At 42.2% G+C, this 24,010-nt stretch overlaps 1 protein-coding gene across 1 annotated transcript in view; it reads left to right on the forward strand.

Moving 5' to 3' along the window:
• Positions 1 to 24,010, forward strand: part of EBF2 (EBF transcription factor 2) — a 258,468-nt gene that overhangs the window by 202,605 nt on the left and 31,853 nt on the right. Inside the window, exons 8-10 of the mRNA XM_078149237.1 lie at positions 5,378 to 5,495; positions 8,860 to 8,990; positions 10,155 to 10,281. Coding sequence (XP_078005363.1) covers positions 5,378 to 5,495; positions 8,860 to 8,990; positions 10,155 to 10,281 — 376 coding nt within the window. The remainder of the gene's footprint in view (positions 1 to 5,377; positions 5,496 to 8,859; positions 8,991 to 10,154; positions 10,282 to 24,010) is intronic.

A 24,010-nucleotide genomic window follows, 5' to 3' on the forward strand; every position in this document is an offset into this window, starting at 1 on the left:
TGTTTTACAGATGGGGAAACTGAGGCTCAGAAAGAAATAACTTATTAAGGGTCACACAGATTGCAATATCAGAGGTGGAGTTTGATCTCAGGTTTTTGCCTGGCTCCAACTTCAGCACCCCATTGATTATTGAGTGTACCCTTGGGCTTCCCCAATATCAGTTCCTTTTCAAAGAAATCCCATCTCAGGAGGCCAAGTGGTCTCGGTGCCAGTGTGACCAGCAGAACTGGCCAAGATGCCTACAAATGGTTAACAAGGTAATGGTGAGGAACGGTGACCTTGATTTGTTTAGCTAAGATGTAAAGATTTTTGAAGGTCAAAGGTGTCCGTGTGTAGTGTTTTGGAGTCTAACTGTGTCTGACCCCCTAACATTAAGCTGCTGTGGCCTGTACTTTGGGAGAGTGAAGCAAACCAGGGGGAAAGAGGGAAGGGGGAGAGAACAGGAAATGGAGTGAGGTGTTTCAGGAAGTTGTCAGGAGTTGACTGATTGATTCCAGATGGGACGGGTCAGCCTCCATGACCCAGGAAATACTCACTAGGGGAAAGAAGTTGGCTAGTGGAAGGGGAAGGCCTGGGAGCGGAGAGAGGCAGGAATGTACAGTCCACTTCCTTGAGCCTTAAAACATTCAGCGTTGAGTTGGGGTGTTTTTCTTTTAAAAAAAACCTCTTCTGCATAAAAGTAATTTCATTGTTGTCATCCTTAATCAGGCAACATTGAGAGGAATTCCATTTGGAACTTTGAAGGCAACAAATGTATCTTCTCCTCAATAAGGAAACTTCCCTTTCCCTACAGGGCCATCATTTTCATGCCAGGTACCCTCGTATGGATAAATATATATATATATATATATATATATATATTTTACTTAGGATATTTTCAATTCTGTATTCAGAATTTGAGAAATGAAATCTTTTCCATGGTGCATACTTGGGTTTAACTGGTGAGTTATCATCTATTCCAGGTATTTTCCAATTCCAAATCAGGACACGGGGTTGGACAAAGGTTTCTTTTTGTTTTGTTTTTGGTAACAATGAGACAGATTATTTGAAATTAAGACTGTTTGGGAAAATCCAGTATGTATGGTCAATGCACTCATATTTCAAGATTTTAAAATGTTAAAAAATGGAATCTTAATCATCTAAGTCTGTGTATATGTGTGTGTATATGGCATATAGATTGTATTTATCATATGAAATAACAATATATGTGATATACATATAGATAATGATTTACATTTGGATATAATTTAAAATCTTGTCATAAATATTTCTGACACTGAAATAATTCAGGTCAATTCCCTCACTGACCTAGCAGGCCTTAGCTAGCCAGCAAGAGATGAAAATTTATTTCCATTGTTAATAGAAAATAATGAAGTGCATCTGAAACACTGGGGTGTGTCATGTGGGAAAACGCTCACTTTGGACCTGAGGCTGCCTCCACCCAAAGGGACGATGATGAAATCCATTGGCACCTGGAACCCACCACCTTCGGTGGCAAGAGTGCAGGAGCAAGGCAGACGTCGAAGATGACTCTAACAGGAACCTTGGGGAATGAATTAGAGAGGGCTCAGTAAGGGCATTCTTAATATCCACGTAATCCTCGTTGGATGGGGCAAGGTCTCTCCTAAGTGAGCCCAGCACAGTTTATCAACGATTAAAACCTGAAATCCCCACTCATTTTTTTTCCCTCATCGGGGAAGGGGGGTTCTTGGAACGAGACAGTCACATCTTTGAAAATTCACCCCCCCCCAGCTATTTGCAATAATGACTTGTTTTCATCTCTTTTCCCTTCTCCTCTGCCCTCTCATTAAAACATACATAGCTATTATACTCTGAGGGTAAAAATGTACAGTGCTGATCACTTTCAGCCTTCGCATTTATCTTCATGTGATAGTTCCCGTCTGGTTTGGAAGCACGGTTTCCCTTTTGGCTATAATGAGGGCTTGTACTCTGCTGAGCCCCATCCTGATAACATTGTGCGCTGCTAGACTATGAATGTTCATGCCTTCGTGGCCACCACCCTTGTGATATTAAATTTGGGGAGAGGATTTTCGCCAGACACGGACATGTTCACGGGAGAGCAATTGGAAACAGACCTGAACTGATCGGTGCAACTCTAAACTCAAGCCTAGCTTGTAGGGCTGGGCAATATATAAATGGCAAAGGTTTCCCTCTGAATTAGTTCTTATGTCTTAGGCTTTTAATGACCTGGTTACATTGGCAGAGTCCTCACAACTGGGGGCTCAAAACATGGAGAAACAATTTTCAAATGGCTGTTTGTTCACTAATCAGGGCTAGTGCTCCATGAAGAGAGAGCACTGCTATTTGGGGTAAATGGGACATTGATAATGGATGATGGAGAGAGAAGGCAGAGTGTCTCAGCTCTTAATTTGCTTCTTTTTCTCTGCCCAGGAGAATGAACTTTAGTTTAGAAAGTCAGTCAGTCAGTCAGCAAATATTTATTAAGTGCCTCCTATGTGCCAGGCACTGTGTTAAGATCTAGGGATGCAAAGAATGGCAAAAATAGTTCCTGCCCCCAAGTAGCTTACAGTCTAAGGGAAGAACATGGGAATAATTAGGTACCTATAAGATCTCTCTCTCTCTCTATCTATCTATCTATCTATCTATCTATCTATCTATCTATCTCTATTTTTATCTCCAACTCTTTCTTTCCATCTATCTAGATATACCCATTTCTATCTCTACCTCTCTCTATCCCATAAATTGGAGGTACTCCTAAAATATGTATTAATTGATTGATTGATTAAAAGGGAAGGCACTAGCAGTTGGGGGAACCAGGCAAGGGTTCCTGTAGAATGTGGGGTTTGAGCTGAAAGGACAAGAAAGATTGACTAAAAGAGAGTTGATAGCCAGTGTGAGGAAGGAAGAGACAGTAAGATAGTACCTGGCCCAAATGAATGATACCTTTGGTTTTGAAAGAAATGGCCAGTGTGCAGGCTGGGCCTCTGGTAGTGGTATTTGAAAGATCTTGGAAAATGGAAGAGGTACTGTAGGATTTGGAAAGGAAAAGTGTTGTTCAGTTTTCAAAGGGAAGAGAGTAGAGAACATAGGCAGAACATAGGCCAGTGAGCTCGCTTGGGATTGCTGGCAGAATTCTCCAATGTGTATTGGTGAGCCTTTAGAAAGAGAAGCAGTGGTGGTAGAGTCACCATACTAATCATGCAGCCTGGATTGGGAATAGGAAAAGCTTCTTATTTTACTCTACCATTTCTGTGGTCCAGGCTGCATCAGTAATGGGCATGGTGAAGGGGAGCAAAACATTTTCTGAACCTCTGAGCTTTGGGTGCTCATGAGCAACATTTTAAAAACAGATACCAGCTTCTGGAAGGTAGAAAAGGGAGGAGACTGTTTTGGGACAGGGAGAGTGGGATTTTGAATCAAAGCACCCGGTTTTGAATCCTAGCACTTCCTACCATGTAACCTGGTATTTCCTCTCTTTGGGGCTCAGTTTCCTCATCTATAAAGTGAGAAAACTGGGCTGGGTGATATTGAAGGTCCCACTTGACATTTTGATCTTAGGGTCCTGGGTGACTGCCCTCACTCCACAGATTGGGAAGAGAAGGCATGGGAACATTCCAGCAAGGTGTAGCCTACAGAGGTAGGGAGGGACCACAAGGGTACAAGTCTACGTAATCTTAACCCACTTTGGCCAACTAGTTCCTGTATATCTGTCGCCTGAGTATGTGCTCAACTATTCCTATCAGATCTTCCTTCTTTGCCATGACTCCTGTTTTTATAATTTTAAGATGCAGAGTAATTTTATATTGATTCTAAAACCGGGAAGTGAGCTTGTGCCTGAGATATTCCTGCTTCCTAGTTCTGCCACCCCAGAGATTCCATTCAGTAATTTTTCACCTTTCTTGACTATTGTGGAGGTAGGGGTGGGGGTGGGGTGAAGGAATCTCATTGATCTTCATCTGCTGAGCTCCTTCCCTATTCTAGTTTAGTATGTAATTATCAACAGCCTTGTATTATTTCTAATGGTTTTATCTAACTTATTTTTCATTCCCTGAGTGGATAATATGCTCTTGAAGGTAGGGACCATGTCTGACAGAATCATAAGTAGCTTTTTTTTTGTGCTCCTGAAAAATGCCCTCAAATCAACTTTTTAAAGAAAAATTCATTGGTGTGTGTACGTATGTGTGTGAGATCCCAAAGCACCATTCTGTGGAGGGAAACAGAGACACACTGAGATGTCATCTGGGGGAAGTTGTTGTGGGCTGGAGGAGTAAGGTGAGGACAGAAATGAGATGGGAGTAGCCCACCCTCTGATAGCTTCTTATACTTAATAATATTTATACTACAGAGTGTCCCCAAAGTCTCAGTGTAGGCTTAAGCTCTTCAAGCTTAAAACAATTAGATTTATTTAAACTATCAAAGTTTAAAACTGCATTAAGACTTTTGGGACCAAGTGCTAAGCTCAGTAGCTTCTAAAGAGCCGAAGGACTCACTAAGAGGGCTCTTGGTACCCTGGACATTTGAGTGCCCTGAGACAAAGCCACTGTTGCCTTAGACAGGTCTGAAATCTTGTACTTTTTATGCTTGTTTTTGACTCTATCTAGACTCACATAGTGCTTAGCACATTACAGGACCTCAGTGAATACTGATTGATTGATTCATGTCAATAAATTTGATTACCATTAGCATACCCACCTTTTCTCTTTTGTTCAGGACAGACGCTAAATATCTTGATATTCAAATCTGGCATTCCCACGAAGAGAGATGAGCTATATAATTCAATTCAAATCAAAGAAATTTATTTCAGTTCATTTTACCTTAATTCAATTGGATAAGATGCCATTTAACACAACAAAAATAGTAATAATAACTTGTATTTCCATAACATTTTAAAGTTTACCAATCACTTTACATACATGTTCTCATTTGATTCTTACAACAACCCGAGAAGTAGGTGCTATTATTATTAACACCTCCCCCCCCATTTTACAGGTGAAGAAATTAAAGTAGAGATAGATTTAGTGACTTACACAGGGTCACCTAGTTAATAAGTGTCTGAAGCTGGATTTGAACTCAGATCTTCTTGATTTCCATGCTGTGAGCATTATTATCATATGGCACTTGTTTACAGATAATAGCCAATATGATCTTCTCAACCTTCCAGGTAGATAGGTACCACTGGTATGATTATCCCCATTTCACAGATAAGGGCTGAAAATCAAAGAAGTTTGCTAATTGACCCAAAGTCATATGGCCATTAAGTATCTAAAGTGGGATGCAAACCTCTGCCTTCCTCGGTTCCATCTTTTACTACCAGCTCAATCAAAATGGGACTCCGCCTAGTGTATTACTTCATACGAAAGTCAGCACTACATCTTTTTTTTTTTAATGTTTGCAGGTGGTGTTATCAACAACCGTGAATGTGGATGGACATGTGCTGGCTGTTTCTGACAACATGTTTGTTCATAACAATTCTAAGCATGGGCGGAGAGCAAGGAGGCTGGACCCGTCTGAAGGTAAGACTGTCTAGGTGGAAATTGGCTAGAAAAGTGAAATTTGCCTCAGGTTGCTTCAATCAGATTTCACATAGGTAGTGGGAATCCTGCACAAAGCTATACGTGGTTTTACAAACAAAGTTCGTAATACTGATTTTCTCCTACAAAACAAACACCATCACACACACACATACACACGCACACACACACACTGTCAAATGGCAAAGTTAACCGTTCCTTCCATCCTATTTTTTTCTTTCTTTTTTCTTTTGCTAGACTGGCTTTTCAGGCAAACTAAGAAATGTGACATCTTAGGTAAACATTTCCATGCCAGGCCTGTATGAAGAGGTGTCAATTGTTCTCTTAAACAAATTGTGGGCAAAACATAACAATGCGCAGGATGAAATTGACACTAATTGATTTTTGTTTGCTTGGCCAAGGAGGAATCATGGTTGGCTTGGGGTGATTTTCAGACTGCATTAAGGCAATTAAAAATATCTGCAACTGCTAAGCTTCAAGTTGTCAAAAAAAAAAAAGCCAGTGAAATACATTGATTACGATAACTCACAAACTCCAGTAAACCCCAGCTCACTTCTTCTTCCCACCTCCACCCCACTCACTAGTGTAAGAAGAGATGAATTTCGAGTATTCAGGGAATGGCCAAGCTGGATTATTATTTCATTATGATATTTTTCTGCCCCCCACCCTTTTAAAAAAAATGTGTCCTATATCAGCTTGAAGAAGAATTAATGAACTGGAAGAAAATGATTGAATCAGTAAAGAATTTGGAGCACTGTTAATTCTCCCCCAGCGGTCTCTGAAAGGGGAGAAGAAAATCCCAGTATTCTGAGCTCGGAACCCATCCAGTTTTCCCCTGACTGATTGGATGTGATTGACTGGCTGCTCAAAGTAGGGTTGTGTTTTTGGAGTCCTGCCAAAGTTCTCCTCCACCTTTGACCCTGTCAACGTTGGAAATGGAGTGATGAATTGACTTTAGTTATGGCCTGGAATCCATCTTGGGCTCCTGATGGGATGTAAAGTCCAGAGGCCTTGAACACATGGAAGAGGATAAAAACACAATCCGTCCCATAAAGTTAGGAAAATGATTAGAAATTGTCTCTTGATAGGGTCTGAAAAACAAATTTCCAGTCTTGCATAGAGTGCTTTTTTTCCCCTTCCTCTCTAGAAGAGTAATCAGCCTTGTAAATCTTAACACGTCCCTCTGGTAGGCTGGGGTGTGGTTTTTGTGTTTATTTAACACTTTTTTCCAGTGTGATCAACTTATAAAAATACATTAACAACAACAGCAGAGTTTTTAAGAAACTCTGAATGAAAATAGAATTATAACATCCGTGAGCTTGAAGAAAATGTGTAGTTCATCTGGTCCAACCAGTTCATTTTACAGATGAGGAAACTGAGGCCCAGACAGGGGGAAGCATTTGTCTAAAGCGTAACCAGACAAGACTTGAATGGAGCCACTCTGACTTTACCATCAGTCACCTTTCCATTTCACTGTCCATCTAGTCCAGTCCTTGTCTCAAGCTGGAATCTCTTCTGTTATAATAATCCAGGCTCTGTTTGCATACCTTGAGAAATGAGAGCTCACTACCTTTCAGCACAGGTCATGACCACTTTTAATTGTCATTTGAATGTGAAATGAACAATTAAGACAAACTCAATCATTCATAAATTTTTCCTTTCAGTGATCCCAAATCTTCCTGTCTTTGGTTTCAGTTCTGTCCCCTGGGGCTAAGTGGGCCTGAGATCTTAGCATCCCAGAGCTGGAGGACACTTCAGCTAGGGTTAGTCTCATTGCTCTTCCATATAATAGCCCTTCAAAACTATCCATCATGCTTTAGGATCAGAGTAGCTTGCTTAGCCCTCCAATTCTGCAAGTTAACAATCACTTATTAAGCGCCCAGTGTTTGCCCTGTACAGTGCTAAGCCCTGGGGATTCAAAGAAAAGCAAAAGATAGTACTTGACCTTAAAAAGGTCTAATGGAGGAGACAACGTATGGACAACTATGTACAAACCAACTCTATACAGAATCAACTGGAGATCATCAATAGAAGGAAGGTACCAGCATGAAAAGAATTGAAAAAAGGCTTCCTATGGGGGGCAAGAGTTTCTCTGAGACTTGAAGGAAGCCAAGAGGTGGAGATAAGGAGGGAGAAGGTTCCAAGCATGGGGGCACCCTGTGAAAATAAATGCTCTGAGATGGGATATAGAATGTTGTATTCAAGCAACAGCAAGGAAACTGAGGCCCAAATTGGCTAGAGGACCCTGGATTAGGTCTAGTCCATTCCCCATCTAGTCCAATCCCCTCATGTTACAGATGAGGAAACCGAGGTCCTTAGAAGTGAAGTTACTTACCCAAGATCACACAGATAGTAAATAGCAGAGCTAGGATTTGAACCCAGATCCTCAGACTTCCCAAATAGCACCTTTCCCACCGTACAGCAGTATCTCACATGTTCCCCTTGACAAATTTTCTTTGCCGTGTATAACATCCGCAGTTTCTTCAACCATTTCTTCATATGCTATCACTGAGTCCCTTCACATTCTGGCCATCCTCTCCCGAAGGTAATCCAGGTTTTCCTGTCCTTCTCCAAACAGATCCCAAAATGAACCCAATGGTCTAGATGTGGTCCGACCAAGGTAGAAGATGGCGGGGCTCTGGCTTCCCTCATTTGACCTTTCCTTGCAGTGTGGTCAGTTTCATCATAGATTCATAGATTTAGAGCTGGAAGAGAGTTTGGAGATCAATTAGTCCAACCCTCCCCCCATTTTACAGATGAATAAACTGAGACTCAGAGAGATTAAGTGATGTGTCCAAAATCCCACAGAAAGTAAGTAGAAGAGCCTGGGTTTGAATCCAAGTCCACTTATAATGATAACAATGGTAATATCATTAATGATAATAAGTAACATTTATGTAGCTCTTTAGGGTTTTCAAAGCACTTTAAATATATTATCTCATTTGAACCATACACCAAACCTACGAGGTAGGTGCTATTGTTATTCCCCTTTTACAGATGAGGAAACTGAGGCTGATAACAATTCAATGATAAATTGCCCAAGGTCACATGGCCAGGAAGTATTAAAGGCAGGATTTGAACTCAGGATCTCCTGACTCCAACTCCAGCATCCTAACCAAACATTGCATGGTTTAGCTGCTAAATCCATCAGTCTTTCCTTTATGCCACATTGCCTTGTTAGATTATAATGACTTGGAGCAAACTAGTAGCCAATTAGTGTGGGCAAGAAGGCATTGCTTGGGAATTCTTCAGCTCTAGAAGACAAACACCATGAAGAATCCACCGTAGAGGTCCTGACTGAGAAGAGCAGAAGGAACAAGTCTAATTTCTGGTTCTGTCTCCATAGCTACACCCTGCATTAAAGCTATCAGCCCGAGTGAAGGTTGGACCACCGGCGGGGCCATGGTGATCATCATCGGGGACAATTTCTTTGATGGACTCCAAGTTGTATTTGGGACCATGCTCGTGTGGAGTGAGGTAGGCAAAGTCAATCTCTTCATCCAGTCTTGATCAGTTCAAGAGCTTGGTCCCAGTCATCCAGATCATGTTGAGCAGTCTCCTTCATGTAAGGCGCCACATTAGGAATTGAGGATGCAGACAGATATAATCCCGTAGTGAAGGAAGGCAAAAGGGTGCAAAAAAGATTAACGACACCAATGGGTTAGCTTCTCTTAAGTGCCAAATAAGTGATAAAGACAGCAAGAATCAAGCAATTAATTAATCAAGAAGCACTGATTAAGCACCAACGATTCTAGACATTATGCCAGAGCCAGGGACCCAAAGAGATCCAGAGATCACAGTGGCCTTAGAGATCATCTAGCCCGTATTTTACAGATGAGGAAATTGACTTCTGGAAGAAACTGGGGTTCAGTGGTTTGCTCAAGCTCATGTAGGTGGTGAGCGCTCAAGACAGGATCTGAATGAGTCTATAACTACACCTACACCCTGTGACATTCCAGGAACAGAAAGATGGCTGTAGACTGGAATAGCTGGGAAAGCCATCAGACGGGTAGGAATTGAACTGGGCAATGAGAGAAGGGGAAGATTGAGGAAATCAGAGAAGAAAGAAGCAGACATTAAAGATAGGGCAAATGAAGTGAGCTGAGGCATGAAGGTAAGAATGGGCATAATGTGTTCAGAAAACGTTTATGAAAATTCGAAGAACCTTCATGAGGGCAGGGCGTCCAGGGCCATGCTCCCAGGCTACTATAATTTACCAGGCACTGACTATCCTTGTACTTCAGCAGCTGAGAAAAAATAGTGAGCCTAGGACTTTAGTAAGCAAGAACAATTGATCTCGTGGTGACCTCTTCCCTCCCTCCCCACCCTGCTTAGCTGCATTTGTTTTCCAAGTTGATTTTATTCTTTCATGCAATTCAATAAATATTTATTAAGTGCCTACTATGTGCCAGGCACTGTGCTATGCACTGGGGATACAAACAGACAAACACAATCAGACAGACCCTGCCCTTGGATGACATTTTTCCTAAAGCCTGCCCAGGGACAATGTTTGCTTTTTGCTCCAGGTGTTTAAATGGCTAATTACGGCTCCCCAAACCTTGTGGCTAGAGGACAGGGAAGGTTAGTGTGGCTTGTTCTCCTTCTCTCCCCATTATTTTTTCTCACTTGTTTCCTCTCCAGCTCATAACACCTCATGCCATCAGAGTCCAGACTCCCCCTCGGCACATCCCTGGAGTGGTGGAAGTGACATTATCATATAAGTCTAAACAGTTCTGCAAAGGTGCCCCAGGAAGGTTCATTTACACAGGTAAGAGCTCAGATGATTCCAAGGGTTCTTTGCTCTTCTTCTTAATGAGACCTTCTCTCTGCCCTCTTGCATTTTTAAGTCATCTGTAAAATGGGGATAATCATACCTCCGAAGCCCAAGTGAACGAATATCTGTCTAGGGTTTTGAAAACCATGAAGCACTATGTGAATGTCAGCCCTTCTACCTGCTGTGATTATTGCTAGATCTTTCTGCTAGAGTGCCAAATCTTGACCTAGATGAGAGATTGTCTTCCTTTTCATCCAGCCCTGTGATTTTGCTAGTAGAGAGCACACCCAGTGATGAAGTCTGCTTTATCAACGCAGATCAAACACTTGCCTTCTTAGTTGAAAGCAGCCCCAAGGGGTTAAGCGACTTTCTAAGGTGACACAGTCAGGATGAGTCAGAGGCAAGACTTAAACCCAGATGCTTCTTGACCTGACCATGACACTTCCCAAATCTCAGTTCCAATGTAGGCCAGTTCATTTCAACAAATCTTTATCAAGCATCTGCTATAGTAGAAAGAACCCTGGCTCTTGAGTCAGGGGATCTGGATTCAAATCCAATCACTGACCCTTACAACCTGTGTGACCTTGGGCAAAGTCCTTCCTTTCCGTGGGCTGCCTTTTCCTCATCTATAAAAATGAGGGGATTGGGTTAGATGGTCTCTGAGGGCCATTTTGATTTTAGATCTATGATGATCCTATGATGGTAGGACCAACACCCTGTGCTAGGTACTGGATACAAAAATGGACATATTGTGTAAGGTTCAGGAGAAATCACCACTTCTTTGTTCTTTGGGTTTGTTCATCTGGGCACACCGTCATGTAGGAAGACCTTGGTCTTGTAGTCATGTAGCAACACCAGCACAGAATGGAAAAGACCTCGGCCCAACCATCTAACCCAACCCATCAGGTCAAAGGAATCCTCGCGTCCTCCCTGGAGGGCTGCAGGCAGAGGCCGACTGTGTCACTGTTGGGGGTGTTGGATGGGCCAGTCTTCTTCATGAGATTGTGGACTTGATGGCTTCTGAAGGACCTTCCAACCTCGAGAGTTTGTCTGTGAAATAGATCTGTTTTGAAGAGGATTCCTGCCGGGTATGGACAGAGCTACCTGGCCGCTGAGGTCTCCTCCAACTTTGAGAATCTATCATCCTGTAAGCCGCCGTGTTGGAGGGGTGCTCACGTTGGACTTGTCTTATACGGAATCCAACTCTGTAGGGGATGATACCATAGCCAGTTTGGGGGATGGTTACGATTACAAACCAGTAACTCAAATGTTTGTTGAGTACCTTAAGCTTTTAGGGTCCGAGAAGAGAAAAACAAAATGAACAGAGTTATTAATCAACCCCTGGACCAGGATTTATTAATCACTTACTGTATGCCAGACACTGTGCTGAGCTCTAGGGATACAATGACAAAAACAAAAGCCTGCTCTCATGGAGCGTATGTTCTCTTGGGGGAGGCAACGAGTACATAGAGAGGTATGTGTAAGATGATGGGGGAGCAGTAAGTAGAAGAAGGCGGTGCTTGGGCTGAGGACTGAGGAAAACTAGGGACTCTATGAGGCAGAAGTGAGAGAGGATTGCATTCCAGTGTAGAGAACAGCCAAAGCAAAGGCAAGGTAATGGAAAGAGAGCTCTGTGAGTGATGAACAATACAACAGGCAAAAGGACTGGCCCATAGAGTCTATGATGCTGAACATATGTTGTCTTAGGAGGTGGCATGTTCAGCCTTCTACCTGGAAATCTTCCAGAATAGGCTGGATGAACATTTGTTGGGTACACTATATTTTGTGTATTGGTTGGACTAAACGTCCACTGAGGTCCCTGCTGCCAGCTCTCTGTGAATAACACGTCATAAGAATCCTAGAAAGGGTCAGTCATGTGTGTTCCAGTAAGAAAGCATGGTGGACATAGGAAGTATGTGTGGGGAAGAAAGGCTGTGGGAATTTTGTTAGGTAGATCAGTAGGACAGACCCAGATCATGGAGGGAAGGGACTAGTGTAGAGGTGGAAGAGACTTTAGAAATCATTTGATTCAATCCCTTCATTTTAAAGATGTGGAAACCAAGGCCCAGAATCTGTGTCTTCAACACAGGGTGGCTTTGGTGGCTTCTGGAAAAGGGAGTGCCATGAAAATTATGGAGTGGTGCAGAGGCTGTATTGGAGGAGGAGGGTCATTGGAGGCAGGGAGATTAGGTGCAGAGCTACCCTTTGAAATGAAAGAAAAAGAAAAAAAATAGAGATAAAAGGGCAGAATTTTACAAGCTGGACAATGTATCAGGCTCATGATACTTTTTTTTTGGAGATATTGCACCGTCCTGAATACATTTATTCTTTTCTCCTTTCCAACCCATCAGCGTCCAGTGGTTACTTAAAGCAGGATGTTTTTGTCTTTTGTATTCGGAGTCAAATGCCAGCTTATTGATTTACAAATGTGAATGTATATGCTGTTTTCCTCTAGTGTAGAACAAAAGCTTCCAAAGACTGGGTATGTTGAATTTTTGTATCTATGTCCTCCATTGCCTAGCACAGTGCCTGGCACAGAGTAGGTGCTTAATAAATGCTGGCTGGGTTGGACTGAATTGAAAGGAAAAAATGTAGTCGGGAATATAGTAGAAAGAATGTGAATGTGTGTGGAATCAGGGGATATTGGCCGTAATAAGCACTTAAAACTTTTGCATTAGATTGAATAGTCCTAAGTCTCTAGGCTCTGCCACTAATTAGCTGTGTGATCATGGGTAAGTCACTTCCTTCCCTGGGACACAGCTTCTTTATCTGTTAAATGGTGGTGGTGGTTGGGGGGAGGGGGAGATCTCAAAGGCCTCTTCCAGCTTTAAAAATTTTATGATTCCATGAAATAGACACAGACAGTCTAGGAAACCTTCCATATGGCTTTAATATCTGACTCAACATTCTTGGACATGACCTGTGTTTGAGTGGAGATGCAGGTCTAGGAAAAGGTCTGTGTAGCCACGGTCGTGTTACAGCTAATGTTTGGCTCCTCACGTTTTTAAGATGCGAAGAGGTGACAGCGATATTTAGGAGTGGTGATAAAATAACAAGACAGCTTTGTGGCTCATAAATGGGCCCTGAAGGTGATTCCAAGAGAGAGCTTAGTGTCAGTGACATTTTGAACATTGTCAGAAAAAGTAACAACAACAAGAATTCGGGGTTATATATTGTGTTAAGCTTGGCAGAGTTCTTTACTTACCTTAACTCATTTGATTCTCACCATGACCCTGAGAGGTAGGTGCTATTCTTATCCCTGTTTTACAGATGAGGAAACTAAGGTGCGGAAGGGCAAATAACTTGCCTAGAGTCACAGAGTTTGTAAGTTTCTGAATAAGACTCAACTCAGGTCCTCCTGATGCAAGCACTCTACCCCTAAATGGTTAAGTGCGTGGTCTCCCAGGGGGACTAATTTGAAAGAGAGGAAACTGTTTTGGATGAATAGCTGCCGGTATATTCACTCATTCATTTGTTCATTCCTTCAATCATCAATGCAAAAACATCTTGATTTTAGCAAAGTGCTGGCATTAGAGCCAGGATGGCCCTGGTTTTCAGTCACACCTCTGGCTCATACTGACTGTGTGACCCTAGGAGGGTCATTTAAAACTCTCCATGCAGGATTCTAAGTTGCAGAACAGTTGGAGGCTTGATTCGTCCCTAATCTTATCCCTGCTATGTTCCCTACTCTCTTATCCCTACTATGTCCTGGACATTAAATAACGTGAATTTCTCATGGATCCACAGTATGGCTGATTACCAGCTGCCCTCCCTCTCCACAGCTGTTTCCCCAATGCAGAGTTGGGGGGAGGGTGAGAAGAAAAGCACAGATTCCCCAAGAATACATGAATGGATCACCGCTCAGAGGTCAGGCGGCACTAAGGGAGATTAATGTAGGGTGGGAGTCATACATTAATCTCCCTTAGCCCCAAATCCCTCCCCTACACCTCCAGCAGGGTCCATTCATGTGTTCCTGGGGAGTGTACTTTTTTTCTTACTCCTTCCCCCAACTCTGTGCTGGGGAAACAATAACTCTGTAAGGCTAGGAATGGCAGAGAAGGTACTGACCTGAAATGGTACAGAGTTTTCTTGCCTGAGAGTTCCACATACCAATGAAATCACAGGTTCCGTCCCTGTTGCTAAGGGCCACAAAACCAAACGTAGGTCCTAGCTGGGTCTTGAGCCTGATTGTTTTTACACTGCTTGCCCCCCACCCCTAGTCAAATGAAATCCTTTTTTCATGATCTAGTACTGCCTTGGCTAATCTGTAGAGGCACAATGTGCTTAAGCATTCTCTTCACTATCAACATCATTACCGCTACCGTTCTACATCACTATAATAAAAACCATAATGTAACAGATTTTTAGCGGTAACCTCCTCTAGTCCAAGACTCTTAGAAGACAGAATCATGGGATTTTAGAATTGGAAGTAATGTTGGTGTCTGTTGAACCTGATTCTGAAAAGGCAGTTATTTGGAGAAAGATGTTTCTGGCAGGAAGGCCATTTTCTGGCGCCAAATCCATTTAGCTTATGATAGATCCAGTGTAGGTGTTGGGGGTAGTGGTGGTGGTGGATGGTGTGGGTGGGTGGTGGTGGTGGGGAAGGACAGGAATGAAAGAGCAAGAGGGAAACCCAAGCTCTCTTCCAGAAGCGCAATCTTCAGAGAACCCAAGCTCTCTTCCAGAGGCCACCAGAGGCAAGCAAAACGCAAAACCAAAGCCACCTAGGGAGGAGCATCAGGACAGCTCTGGAGCCCAGTAACACTAGCCAGAGACTTTTCACCTCGAGGTTGCTGGATCAAATGTAACCCAGTTTAGTGGAGCTGGGAAACGGAAACCATCTGGGAATGGTTCCAGGGCCCATGGGAAGTGAATTGGTGGTCTTGAGCCCCTTCCCACTGAGAAAACTGCCACTTGACAAGGAGAACTAATTGGTAACCCAGTAGGGAAGCTGAGTCCAGTGGCTGGACATGGAATGAGATGGAATGTTCCCTGGAAACGTCTGGAAGGGCTGTTTCCGGTGTCAGACCTGAGCCCTCTCCCATGCTGGTCTGTCATACCCTGGCCTCTTCTCCTGCAGAGCCAGTGGACAAAGGGCTCTTATCTTTCCAGCTCGACTGGCTTCCTGAGAGCAGGACTTCTGTAGAAACTTTCTGCTGTCCTAAGTCAGACTAGGGCTCAAATGTACTGTATCCGAGAGTCCTGCAGTAAAATGAGAAGAATCAGGAGGGGACTGGGAACAATGTGAGGGGAGCAGTGGGGTGCAGTGGAGAGAGGGTTGGCTGTGGTGTCGGGAAAGACTTGGGTTTGAATCCTGCCTCTGGCACTGATAGAAGCCCCAAACATGGCCATTTTGAGTGCTCAGATTCCTTATTATGTAAAGAATCTCACAAGTCCCTGATCAGTGCCTCTTCAGGGATAGATTTTATGAGCCCTCAGTATTCTCTGACTGAGGTTCCTGCCCCTCTCTCAATATCAGCGTCTCGTGTGGGAGAAAGACTTACTGTGTCCAACCAAGTCTGACCATGAGAGAGTTAACCAAGATGGTGGAAAGACTGGAAGCCTCATGAAAAAACTGAGGTAGGAATTGCAGAGATAGATTTTCGCCTGAGGCCAGGAAAAACTGCTTACCCATTAGAGCTGTCCAAAATGGGATGGCCTGCTGTTGACTCTCCCTCATTGGAGGGCCTGGAGCCAAAGCTTAATGAGCCCTTGCCAGAGCTGTGGAAGAGGGGATTCTTCAGCTATGGGTTGGATTAGATGGTCACTTAAGGTACTAATCCAGTGGAAAGAAATTTTTTTTTGCCTTTCTTTGCATCCTCAGAACTTAGTGCCTAAGTCAGCAGTTAATAAACATTTGTTGACTGACCAGTAAATGCTAGATTTGGAGTCAGAGAGCTTGTGATCAAAGCCTATCCCTTCTCTTATTCGGTTTTCTTACCAGTTAAATGAGGGGGTTGACCTAGATGGCCTTTAAGGTCCTTTCAAATTGCTAGCCTATGAGTCTGTGATACTTTGGGGCCCCCATAAGCTCTGATGATCCTTATCCTGACTCCCATTCCTACAGATGAATCTCATAGACCCAGATCTTGGCTAGTGGGATTCTAGTCGAGGATATTAATATCATCATTTAGCCTTACATAGCTTTTAGAAAGGGAGGTATTTACTAAGGTGGTAGAGTAGAGATAGCTAATCCCCTCAAGCATACCATAAAATCTCTGCGACACATTCTCCCACAAATACATAGAGAGCCCGTGGTAAAGGGGCCCAAGTGTAGAGGACACCTGTGACAAAGGAGTAACTCACAGGTCCTAGTCTCTGAAAATCCTTTTCTCCCATTCATGGAGTGATCGAAAAGTTCCCCATAAGCAGAGTGAATCTGTGTCAGGTCTGTCCTTAGCTTACAATGCAGACATTGCTGCTAGCTGATCCAGGGACACCCATAGGATTCTGATGGGAAAATAAAAAATCTAAAACCTTCTGGACCCTTTGAGGTTCATGAGGGCCTTCTCTGGCCAAAAAAAAAAAAATTGGGGAAAAGGGAATGGGGGAGAGGATACTTGGCCAAGGCCAAAATTGAGGCCTCCCTCTCCTCTTCCCCCCACTCTGGTGGTTTCTCCTCAGCCGTGTGCTGGAAAGCCACACTTGCTCCGGTTTCTGGAATTCCTTCCCTTTCTCAACTTTTTTGAGAATTTATAGACGATCCCTGGGGTATGGCCAAGTTTCCTCCATCTATCCAAACACAATTCCAGTTCAAAAGGCCTTTTAGCACTTAGTCTAAGGTCTGTGAGTGATTAATTGATTAAGATGTGTTCCCACCAAGTTAAGGTATCAAGGCTACAATGGGGCAGGGTGGTTTTGACCCCATCCTTACACTATGGACCTCCCCACGTCTCAGTTTTCTCAGCTGTAAAATGAGGGTTTTGGACTCTAGGTTTGCCTCAAAGGCCTCATCTGCCTCTAAACCTGTGAGCCTTAAAACTCTGAGGTTCTGTGACAAACCATGGAAACTCTGATCATAGGATCAGAGTTAGAAGATAATTTAGGGATTATTGAGGCAACCTAGTGGTACAGATTCAGAAATGGAGACAGGGAGGGGTTCATAGCACCAAAAGTCTAGATCTAGATGAGATCTTAGAGGTTGTCTAGCTCTTATTTTACAGATGGGGAAACTGAGGCACAAAGCAGTTCATAGGAGCATAAAGTCATAGATTCTGAGCTTGAAGTCACATTAGAGGTCATCATGTCTGCCCCGCTTATTTTACAGTAGACCCTGAGGCCCTAAGGGCCTTTGCCTAAGTTCACATAGCTAAGCAAGTTAAAGAGCCAGATTCAAACCCAGTCCCTCTGACTCAAAATCCAATTTTTTTCTCTAGTGTGCTTGAAAAAAAGAAAAATAATTCTGACCTAAGAGAGAAGAAGAAACCTAAAACCTGGCTTTTTTGTTTTTAGGGCCCTTCATGGAACTGTTGGGAGGACCACTGATCAGATTTGGGGGGAGGGGGAGGTAGCCTGGAGTCTCAGAGGAGTCTTCATCCATCAGAAGGAGTCCTTTTGGAAAGAAGTTTCATCGGAGTTAGTTGGGGAAAATCAGTCTCGCCCTGTGTGCCCCCAACACCGACAGTTTCTGTGCTGAGAGGTGCCACCATAATGAGCCCTAGCCATTAATTTTAGCTTCACCTGCTGCAATTAGCCAAACTGGAGTAATCAGCTCCCTGAGGTGGCTGCTGTTGCCGATGCCGAGGGCTAGAGGGGCAACACCCCACCTCTGAAAATGACATGTTTTCTTCCCACTCATGATAATCACAGGGCTGCTTTTTTCTCACACCGTCATTTGATAGGATGCCTCTGGCTGTCACTGGAGAAAGTGATTGGCTTATTATTATTCACTCCCTTACCCCAGGCTTATGGATACTAAAATTCCATTCCCCCCAACTTAAAAAGTCTCCCCTACTTCTGTGAGCTGAGGAAAATGGAGACTTGGGCAAGAGCCAGAGCAATCTCCTTAGTATCATATTGAGAAAGCTGAGACTTGGGATTTCATTGTCATAGGGAAATTCCTGCTTAAATGATGTGGCCAGTCTCACAGCTTCTACATATTAGAGGCAAGATGTAGACCCAAGACTTCCTGACTTTGAGACCAGATCTCTATCCACTACCTAGTGTTGCCTATATTAGCTCATAGGTTCATAGATTTAATGCTGAAAGTAAGTAAAAATTAAAACCAATAGGAGGAGCCATCAGAAAGAGGAAGCAAAACTCAACAGAAGAGAAAAAAAGATAGCAATTCAACTTCCATAGTTCTTTCTTTGGATGCGGATAGCATTTTCCATCATGAGGCCTCTGGAGATGTCTTAGATCCTTGTATTGCTGCGAAGGGTTAAGTTTATCAATATTAGTCATCACATAACATGGCTGTTATTGTGTACAAAGTCCTCCTGGCTCTGCTCACTTCACTCAGCATCAGACCGGACAAGTCTTTCAAGGTTTTTCTGAAGTCAGCCTGTTCATCATTTCTTACAGCACAATAGTATTCCATTACATTCATATACCACAACTTGCTCAGCCATTCCCCAGTGGATGGGCATCCTCTCAATTTCCAATTTTTTGCCACCGCAAAAAGAGCTGCTATGAATATTTTTGTACATGTGGGTCCTTTTCCCATTTGTATGATCTTATTGGGATATAGCCCTAGAAGTGCTATTGCTGGGTCAAAGGGCATGCACATTTTCATAGCCCTTTGGGCATAGTTCCAAATTGTTCTCCAAAATGGTTGGATCATTTCACAACTCCACCAACAATGCATTAGTGTTCCAATTTTCCCACATCTTCTCCCACATTTATCATTTTCCTGTTTTGTCATGTTGGCCAATCTGATAGGTGTGATGTGGTACCTCAGAGCTTCTTTGATTTGCATTTCTCTAATCAATAGTTATTTAGAGTATTTTTTCATATGACTATAGATGGCTTTAATTTCTTCATCTGAGAACTGTCTGTTCATATCCTTTGACCATTTCTCAATTGGGGAATGGCTTGTGGTCTTATAAATTTGTCTTGATTCTCTATATATTTTAGAAATGAGGCCCTTATCGGAGAGATTGGTTGTAAAAATTCTTTCCCAATTTTCTACCTTCCTTCCAATCTTAGTAGCATTGGCTTTGTGAAAAAAAAAATTTCAATTTAATGTAATCGAAATTATCCATTTTGCTTTTCGTAATGTTCTCTATCTCCTGTTTGGTCATGAATTCTGCTATTCTCCTTAGATCTGATAGGTAAACGATTCCTTGCTCTCCAAGTTTGCTTGTAGCATCAGCTTTTATATCTAAATCATGAACCCTTTTTGACTTTATTTTGGTATATGGTGTGAGATTTTGGTCTATGCCTAGTTTCTGCCATACTCTTTTCCAGTTGAGAACACTCATATTAAAAGGTTCATTTTCTAACCTTTCAGATTATACTCACTTTTGTTGGATATGTTATTCTTGATTATAAGCTTAGTGGCTGCTAAATTTTATGTGATCCTGACTGGATCCTCAGAACTCAGAGTGCTTTCTTTCTGGTTACTTGTAGATTTTTTTTAACCTGGAGCTTCTGGATTTTGGTTGTAATGTTGCTGGGTGTTTTCATTTTGCAGTTTTAAGGAGTGATTGGTAGATTGTTTCTATTTCTGCTTTGCACACTGGTTCTAAGAGATCTGGGCAGTTTTCTTTTAATATCTTTTGAAATGTTTCTAGGATCTTCTTTTGTCATAGCTTTCAGATAGTTCAATAATTCTTAAATTATTTCTCTTAATTGATTTTCTACATCAGTTGTCTTGCCATATGATGTTTTCTTTTATTTTTTTCAGTTTTAAAATTTTGTTTTAATATTTCATATTGTATCATGGAGCCATTAACTTCCATTTGGTCCATACTAATTTTGAAGGAATTTGTGGCTTGGGTAACATTTTATACCTTTTGTGCCAATCTGTTAATTCCCTTTCTAATTCTTTCTTCCATAGCTTTCATTTCTTTTCTAATTTTCCCTCTAGAGCCCTCATTTCATTTATAAAAATATTTTAAAAATTCTTGTTTCATTTCTTTCAGGGATTTTAGTCAAACTTGTGCCCAAGCTGTGTTTTTCTTTGTGGCTTTGCTTGTAGATATTTTGGAATCATTCTCTTCTTGTAGGTTTGTGTCTTGAGAGTTTCTGCTACTGCAATAGTTTTTCATGGTAGCTTTCCCCCATCCCCCATTCTTCCAGTCTTCTTCTTGACTTCAGACCTTACTTTATGGTTGGTCTTGGTACACTTTTGGAGGTTATCTGGGCTGGTCTTTTTCCTGCTTGGTTTGGGGTATTGAGTGTTAAATTGTTCCAGGATTTCAGAGATAGTTGAAGCTTTGAGCTGTCCAAAAGTGAAATTTTGGCCATCACAAGAGGCTCTCGATTTATTTTCATTGGATATCTTCAGGAAAAGGCCAGGCAACCATTCATGCCACTACTAAGAATCTGGAGGAGGGAGAGATTGAAGAGGTATCCTTGAAATTCTATGATTCTGATAATGTTCTCCATCTATGAATCATTAAACAACTCTTCCCAAAGAATCAAAATGGCAAGTGACCCAGAGAGTAGTGGAGGGGTATATGGTGGGTTGAAGTAGACTGCAACATATTGCCAATGATGGCTTATACAGAAAAAAAATGGTGTAATATTCAAGAAATGTGTGGCAGGGAAGTAGTGGAGTGAGAATTTAGTATAACAGTTGGACAGATATGACTGCCTGATACCTATGGGATGTGAAAGGATATAGAGAAGGGCCACAGAGCATTGGTTGGACTTATGGGAGGACATGGACAAGAGTTTCCCTGGATAAGATGGGTAAATAGGCTGTGGCCTGCACACTTGCAAAGAGTGTACCCATCAGTGAGAATGCAATACTTTGAAGCATTGAAACGAAGGTTGCTATTGTGATCTATAAACCAGAAATTGCTGTAGATTTTAAAAAACTTTATACACGAGCTGAATCTAAAATGCAAAGAGATTATCCAACTTCCATTTAATGCCCTTCTTTCTTTCTCTTTAAAAAAAAATTACTCTGCATTAAAAAAAAAACTATTTAAGAAATGAATCTGTTTCTTAGTTAAAAGCACCCAAATCAAACATCAAAAGGCAGCCTGAGGACAATTGTTCCCTCCTCAAACTGGAAGCAGGTGGAAGCAACAGCCCTCTTGCTGTCCTGGGGTTTGCCAGTGGCCCCCCATGTGAAATTCAGATGTATCATTTCAGTTGAGATGGCCCTACTGGCAGCCCCAGAACGGGGAAAGGAGGAGGGCTCCTCTACCAGAGTGGCAGGCAGCTTCTTAACAGCTCTGCGTACTCAGCTCTAATATCCTAAATACACATTATGGGGAGCGGGAGGACACGTGGAATAGCTCCGTGGTGGCATTTAGATTTACCCTTGAAATTTATCTTTAATTTTTACAGTTGTCTCCTTAACTGTGTATATTAAGGGCTTCTTCAAACACCCTGCCTTGCCACTGCACTCTTTCCTGACCCTCAAGCGTAATTAAATATTAAATTAATATTTCATTTAAAATTAAATATCAAAGGCTTTCATCTAATCTTTCACTTCGTGCCCTGCAGGTGTTTGACTCACATTCTCATTGCTCTGTCCACAAGATGGATACCACCTCTTAATAAAGTGCTTAGATATAATCTCCCCCAAACCATCAGAAAAATATTTCCTGCCATTATACCCATTGGGATTAGGGTGAAGATGTACATCTTATCAAAAATGGAAGATTTCAAACCCAATGGCATCCTCATCTGTTCCAGGAGAGATTGCCTAATGTCATGATGGTCCAGGCAACAAGCTAGTGGTCACCTCCCACTCTTGGTCATTATTTGTAAAGTTCACATCATGCCATAGAATTTTTTCCCCAATGGAATGGGAAAGGATAGCAGTTCCTTTTAATTTTGTCCTGGTCCAAACAAGATCATAGAACTGCAGAAATAGAAAAAATTGAGGTTGTCTAAGTATACTCCCATATTTTACACATGAGGGAACTGAGGCTCACATTATTTAAATGACTTATGTACACAGTAAATCATGTCATATACACAGTAAATAAGTGAGGGAATCAAGACCCTTCATGCAACAAACATTTATTAAACACCTACTTTGTCCCCCACAGTGTGTTACATCTTGGAAAAGAAATACAGTCTAAGAAAGACATAGTCCCTGACCCAAGGGAGACTAGAGCCTAGATGGCCAGTCATCTAGTCCTCTGCTCTTTGCCCCACACCATGACCATTTAGTACATTGGTGAAAACATTGGATTTTGAGTCTGAGGGTCTGCTATTTGTAACCTAAGTGACCTTGGGTAAACCATTCCATTTTCTCAGACTCAGTTTCTTCACCTGTAAAATGAGGAGATTAGACTATGCTTCTTTCCCCTGCCAAATGACCAAATACATTTATTTCTAAAACCTTTCAAGTTTTGGGATTTGTTCTAGAGAACAACAACCCTGACGTCTCTAAGGTTCCTTCCAACCCTAAATTTATGATTTGAAGCTGGAAGGGATATTAGAGAACATCTAGTCTAACTCATTTATAGGTGGCTTGAAGAGCAGACGAATGACTTCCCCAAGATCATACAGCTTAGCTGGGATTCAGACTCTTGTCTCTCCGCCAATAAACCCATCACATTTTTACAATACCCCACTTCCTTTCATGTTGAAGACTGGCCAGTGAACTGTGTCTCCTATCCCCCTTCTCCCTCTTTCTCCTCTCAAATCTATTTAAAGCAAACTTATTAATCCCTAAACGTATCATCGCTAACCTCAATGGAGCTGCAATGAAGTGAGTTTTGTTCTCTTAGAGAGGCCTCACATTTTTTTTCCCATTCAAGCTCTTGGAAGTAAAATTCTTGCCTCTGACCCTTTTGCTATAGAAAATATGAAGGCTCAGTATCTTAAGACACACCCACCCACATATACATATAATATGTTGTTGAGGAAAGAGTCCTAGGTTTGGTATTGGGGAACCAGGGTCAAGACCCCAGTTCTTCCACTTCCTAATTGTATGACTTTGGGCCAATTACCTCATCTCTCTGGGCCTGTTTTATCTTCTGTAGAGTGAATTCATTAGACAAGATGACCACTGAGGTTGCTTCTAAAGCTACATTTTGGTGGTTCTGGGATAAGGCGGGCTCTGGTCTCTTCTAGCTCTAAGATGCTATGATCTCTACATTCCTTTCTTTATCTAATTTCTGTGTTCCTTGATTCTATATTCACTTCCCTGTTACCTGAGGCAGAGTACCCTAGCAGGCTAGAGCAAGTAACTAGTTTATTAATTGATTCATAGGATCAAAAAGTGTATTTAGTGAGATGATGGGGGGGGGAGTTTGGGCCATAAAATGGCACACCATCTTCCTGAGGTGAAAGGGGCTGAAGTGGTCTAGTCTAGTACCTTCATTTTTACAGATGATACAACTGAGGCTGAGACAAGTAAAGTGCCATGGACATAATTTGATACGCAAGCATTTTCTCAGACCCTAGTGCCTGGCGGTATAGTCAGCCAAAAGCCCTTCTAAACATAATAACCTTCCACTTTTCTTTAAAGCTTTTCATTTGTCAAAACATTCTCCTCACAATAACTTTGTGGAACAGGTGGTCCAAGTATTATTAACGCCATGTCACAGATGAGGAAACAGGACTCCAAGGGCTGCATAACTATCATGTG

Source organism: Phascolarctos cinereus, unplaced genomic scaffold (genome assembly GCF_003287225.1).
Source record: "Phascolarctos cinereus isolate Bilbo 61053 unplaced genomic scaffold, phaCin_HiC Scaffold_2;HRSCAF=192, whole genome shotgun sequence".
In the NCBI taxonomy this organism is placed as follows: Eukaryota; Metazoa; Chordata; class Mammalia; order Diprotodontia; family Phascolarctidae; genus Phascolarctos; species Phascolarctos cinereus.